At 42.1% G+C, this 5736-nt stretch overlaps 1 protein-coding gene across 1 annotated transcript; it reads left to right on the top strand.

Annotated features, from left to right (window-relative positions):
- Positions 1-4: 4 nt before the first annotated feature.
- LOC129674391 (PRAME family member 12-like) lies at positions 5-5009 on the top strand (the record flags this gene model as incomplete). Its single annotated transcript, XM_055604352.1, is given in 4 exon segments — positions 5-258; positions 708-924; positions 926-1302; positions 4439-5009. Coding segments are annotated over 4 exon segments (1419 nt in total), but the record flags the coding sequence as incomplete, so codon positions are not given.
- Between the last annotated feature and the right edge of the window lie 727 nt (positions 5010-5736).

The raw sequence follows: 5736 nt of genomic DNA, 5'->3' as shown, positions 1-5736 counted from the left end.
GAAGCTGGCAAGGCAGGCTCTGCTGAGAGATGAGACCTTGGACATGTTAGCTCTGGACAAACTGCCCATGGAGCTCTTGCCAGCACTGTTCAAGGAGGCCTTCACTGCTAGACACACTACGACTGTGAAGGCAACTGTGGCAACATGGCCTTTCCCTTGTCTCCCTGTGGGGGCATTGATGAAGACCCCTGACTTGGAAACCTTCCAGGCAGTTCTAGCAGGAGTAGACATGCAGCTGCAAAGAAAGTTTCACTCCAGGTAAGGCATAAGCAAGTACTGTAGAATGGATCCCATTGTTCAGACAGAAGAAATTGTGGGGTCAAGGAAAATGGCTTCTTCATGAGACTTCTGATGGATTGATAATCAGATAGGAATGCAGGGCCTTTGGAAGCTCTTCTTTGCTTATCCTAAGGAAGGTTGGCTGTAGCCAGAGCTTGGAATAGATGTATGTACACTGTGAAATGAACCTTCCCTGCAGTCCCACAACCACTAGTAATGGGACTAAAGAGAAATAGAGAGTCAAGTAGAGGAAGGAAAGTTATTAGGGCTACCTATGCAGCTCATGGAAAGTTAATGGAGGCTGAACAGTGACTGCTGAAAAAAATAACACCTCAACAGGTGTTAGAGCTGAGTTTAGAGATGAGGAGGAAATGCTGAGTCATGTTGGGTTTTGCCACATAGCTGATACTTCATATGTTTCCCCACAGGAGGGGAAAGCTTCAGGTTCTTGACCTGAGGAAGAAGCACCATGAATTCTGGAGCATATGGGCTAGTGCAGAGGATGGTAACTGTTCAGCAGAGATCCCAGATGAGCATCAAGTAGTGAAGGTTCTTCCCAGATATGCACTGAGGCAGCGCCTGAAGGTGGTAGCTGACCTTTGGTTCAGTCCATGTATAGATGAAGAACAAACATGCTTATTGCATTTGGGCCCAGCTGAGAAAGGGCTCTGTCCAGTTCTGCTGTATGGAGATGAAGATCTGGGTTCTGCCTTCGCATATTATCCCAGGGGTCTTCAATATTTTCCATTCGGAGCACATCAAGGATTTGGAACTGATCATGATCAGTTGGGATGTGTTAAAGCTATCACAACTTGCTCCCTGCCTGGGCCAGATGAGAAATCTTCGCAAACTCATCCTGGAACACATCATCAAGGATGTCTTCATGATTGGCAACAGGGCAAGAGACAGAGAGAAGAAGTGTGTCAGGAAGTTCATTTCTCAGTTTTACAAACTGAACTGTCTCCAGCATCTCTCCATGAATGGCATCTACTTTCTTAGAGACCGCCTGGATCAGGTTCCTGGGTAAGTAAGGGTGAGGGCTGGGTCATCTGCCAGAGCAGATATTTCTTTAATTTTAAAGATTAGTGGTTTATGAGACCTGCCAGTCACTGAGTACAATATTTAGACCTCATTAGAATACAAAGGTTATTGTGTTGTTTCCATGTGTAATGAATCAAATTGTCAAATTCCCACTCTTTAATCAGAGGACTGAAGGTCAGATCTAGGAAGGATAGGTTTTAATTCTTCTTGGAATCATGCCCACCCAATCCAATGGAAAGGGAACAGTAAGGGGAGAATGCAGTGAAGGTTCAGAAGACTCACCAGCACAATTTGGAGGTGAGCTCTGTGCTCAGATCTGTTAGTAGACTCAGTCTGCCCCAAATTTGCTATGGTTGAAATGTTTTGAGCCCAAGTAGAGTGCATGGGACAATGGGATAGTGTGGGTGTTAAATGACAGCAATAGTGACTGTTCAAGGCATTGATGGAATCCAGAGTCCAGTGAGTACACAGGAAGTGTCCCTAGAGCCTGCCAGGACTTTCATGGGTTGGAACTTCTTTTCTTTTCCTTTTATTATGTATTGTTATTGTTGTTATCATATACAATTTATTCAATTTGTATCCTGATTGCAGTTCCCTTTCTCATCTCCCCTAGGTCTTAACCTCCCTCCTTCTTCCTTACCATCGCCTTTCTCTAGCACCCTGAAAAGGGGGACTCCTACACCACTACCATCTGACCTTAGCCTATCAAGTCTCATCAGGAATGCCTGTATCCTCTTCCTCTGTGGCTTGGTAAAACCACTCTGCCTGGGAGAAGAGCTCAAAGAACAGGCAACCAAGTTCTGGTCAGTGGCAGCCTCTGCTCTCCTTATTAGTGGACTCACTTGGAGACTGAGCTGTCTATAGGCTACATCTCAGCAGGGGGTCTAGGTCTTCTTGAATGGTCCTTGGCTGGTGCATCAATCTATGGAGGCCCCCCTGTGCCCTAAATTTTGGGCTTTGTTGTTCTCCCTGTGGGGTTCCTGTCCCTGCTGAGTCCTTCTATTCCCCCCTTCTTCCATAAGCCTACCTACAGTCTGCCCAAATTGTGGGTCTATGTCTCTGCATCTGCTTTGATCCCATGGTGAGTGGAGTCTTTCAGAGGACATCTATGTAGGTTCCCATCCTGTTTCCTTCCTTCAGGTGCTTCTAGTCTCCATCCTTTTGCTCTTAGGCATGAGATTTAAGCATCCTCACAAGGTTCCTCCTTGTTTAGCTTCTTCAGGTCTGTAGATTTTAGTATGTTTATTTGTATTACATAGCTAATATCTGCTTATGAGTAGTATATACCTTGTGTGTCTTTCTTCTTCTGGATTACTTCAGTCAAGATGATCTTTTCCAGTTGCATCCACTTTCCTGCAAATTTTACAATTTCTGTATCCATTTTTTTGTTGAGGGATATCTAGGTTGCTTGCAGTTTCTATTACAAAATTAAACTGCTATAAACATAAACATAAACAAAAATGTAGTTGAGCAAATGCCCTTGTGTGGTGGAGCATCTTTCAGGTATATGCCCAGGAGTGGTATAACTGGTTCTTGAGGAAGGCCTACTTCCACTTTTCTAAGAAAGTGCCAGATTGATTTCCAAAGTGGTTGTACATGTTTGCGCTCCCACCAGCAATGGAGGGGGGTTCTCCATTCTCCACATCCTTTCCAGCATGTGCTGTTACTTGAGTTTTTGATCTTAGCCATTCTGATGTCTATGAGATAGAATCTCAGAGTCATTTTGATTTACATTTCCCTGATTACTAAAGATGTGGAGCATTTCTTTAAATTTTTCTCCACCATTCAGTATTTCTCTGTTGAGAATTCTGTTCAGCTCTGTACTCCATTTTTATTTGTTGTTTCATTTCTTGGTGCTTAACTTCATAAGTTCTTTATATATTCTAGATATTGACCATCTGTGAAATGTAGGGTTGGTGAAGATTGTTTCTCATTCTGTAGGTTACCATTTTGTTCTTTTGACAGTTTCCTTTGCCTTACAGAACTTTTCAATTTCATGATGTCCCATTTATTGATTGTTGATCTTATAGCCTGAGCTGTTGGTATTCTGTTCAGGAAGTTATCTCATGTGTCATTGATTTCAAAGCTCTTCATTAATTTTCCTTCTAATAGATGTAATGTGTCTGGTTTCATGCTGAGGTCTTTGATCTACTTAGATTTAAGTTTTGTTCAAGGTGATAAATGTGGACCTATTACCATTTTTCTACATGTACACATCCAGTAAGACCATCACCATTTGTTTAGGATGTTGTCTTTTTTTTCTATTGTATGATTATTTTCTTTGTCAAAAATCAAGTGTCTATAGGTGTTTGGGTTTATATGCATCTTCTATTCGATTCTACTGACCCCATAGTCTGTTTCTGTACCTTTGCCATGCAATTTTTATTACTGTTGCTCTATAGTACAACCTGAAATCTGGGATAGAACTAGCTCCACATGATCTTATATGGTACAAGCTTATTTTGGCTATTTTGGGTTTTTGTTTTGTTGAGAATTATTCTTTCAAGGTCTGTAAGTATTATGTTGGTGTTTTGATAGGAATTGCATTGAATTTATTCACAGATGATATGATAGTATACATGAGTGACCCCAAAAATCTTCCAGGCAAAACCTATAGCTGACAAACACAATCAGCAAAGTGGCTGGATACAAAATTAACTAAAAAAATCAGTAGTCTCCCTCTATACAAAAGGCAAACAGGCTGAGAAAGAAATTAGGAAAATAGTTGTCACAATTGCCCCAAAAATCATAAACTGTCTTGGTGTAACTAACCGAGTAAGTTGTATGAAGAAGATTTGTGTGAAGAAACTTCAAGTCTCTGAAGAAAGAAATTGAAGATGATAGGAGAAAATGGAAAGATCTCCCATGCTTGTCGTTTGGAATTTCCTATGTGTGCTTTCTGGGCTATGGTCTGAACTGCTTTTCTGCTTCAGAGTGAGGCCAGGAGATGAAGTGTGAGTTTGTCTTGACTGAGCAGATTCCAACAGGAAGCATCTTAGAGAATATCCTTGCTATTTGGTCAAACTGACCTTGGGCACCAGGTTCCTTCTACCTCTGTAAATACCACCTATATTCTCCAACACCATTTTCCAGAACTAATTTCCTGGTCTATACCTAGGTGCCTGATGACCCCATTGGAGACCCTCTCCATCACCTACTGTAACATTTCACAGTCAGACCTGAATTACTTGTCCAGGTGCCCAAAGCTCTTTCAGCTGAAACATCTAGACATGAACTATGTGGGCTTAAAGGCTTTGGATCTTATGCCTCTCTGAGTCTTCCTAGAGAATGTGGCAGACACTCTGCAGTCCCTGGTCTTGAGGCTCTGTAGGATGAATGACTCTCAGCTCACTGTGCTCATACCTGCCTTCAGCAAGTGCTCTCAACTTGCCAATGTCAGTTTCTATGGCAATTACTTCTCCATTCCCATCCTGAGAAACTTTTTGCAGCACACAGCCAACTTGAGCAAGATGAATGTGGAACAGTACCCTGCCCCTCTCGAGTGCTATGATGACTTTGGTTATGTCTCCACAGAGAGATTTGTCCAACTCTGTACAGAGCAAATAGATAGATGCAGGGCCATAAGACAGCCCAAGTACATCTCCTTTTCTACAAATATGTGCCCTAGATGTGGAGAGCCCTGTGTCTATGACCAAGGATTCAGACTCTGTCGTTGCCAGCAGAGGTGACAGTAAATAGGGAAAAAGGACTTCTGGATTGGAAGAAATGAAAGGCTTCGGGCCCATCTCTCATGCTGGGGACTCAGAGCTTCAGACACTCTTCATATTTTTGGAAACAAAATTATGTACATTAAGGTGGATTTTGGAGACTGAAGTTAACATGGAAAACAATGCAGTTGTGGGAACAGAGGATCTAATTGAGTGAGAAAGACCACGTTACATTTATAAGTGGTTTCTGTCAGGAAAGGATAACCAGTGGCTTTATCCTGCAGCTGTAAACCTATATCCTCTCCCTCTGGGGTCTTTTTCAGTTATCATCCTCACTGCCAGGTTCAGGGTCAGGAGGAGTCAGTGATTCCTCAACCCCAGTGGAAAAACACCACTATTTAATGAGTGAGGCAAAGGTCCAGGTCATCAATAAAACTAAAATTTTGGTGATATGTCCTTCATTCCTGTCTTTTGTCTGTGTGTTAGTTACAACCTTCTTGTGTAGCCATTTATGTGTACAAAAATTTGAAACTAAAGTGAGCAACATAGTACACATATTATGAATAAGGTTTTAATGAATCAAAGACAATATCAAGTACACTTAGGCCACTGGACACCATGGGCCCATGAGAGGTGACTGAAGGGAAGGAGAAGACAACACAGGGGAAATTGAACAGGTTTTACAATTTTTTTTCTCTTAAAAATCATGTTTCCTGACATGCATGGTGGTACACACTTGCAATCCCAG

Source organism: Psammomys obesus, unplaced genomic scaffold, assembly GCF_907164565.1.
Source record: "Psammomys obesus unplaced genomic scaffold, mPsaObe1.curated_primary_1811, whole genome shotgun sequence".
NCBI lineage: Eukaryota > Metazoa > Chordata > Mammalia > Rodentia > Muridae > Psammomys > Psammomys obesus.
The sequence above is the reverse complement of the archived record's forward strand: the minus strand, read 5'-3'. Positions and strand labels throughout refer to the sequence as shown.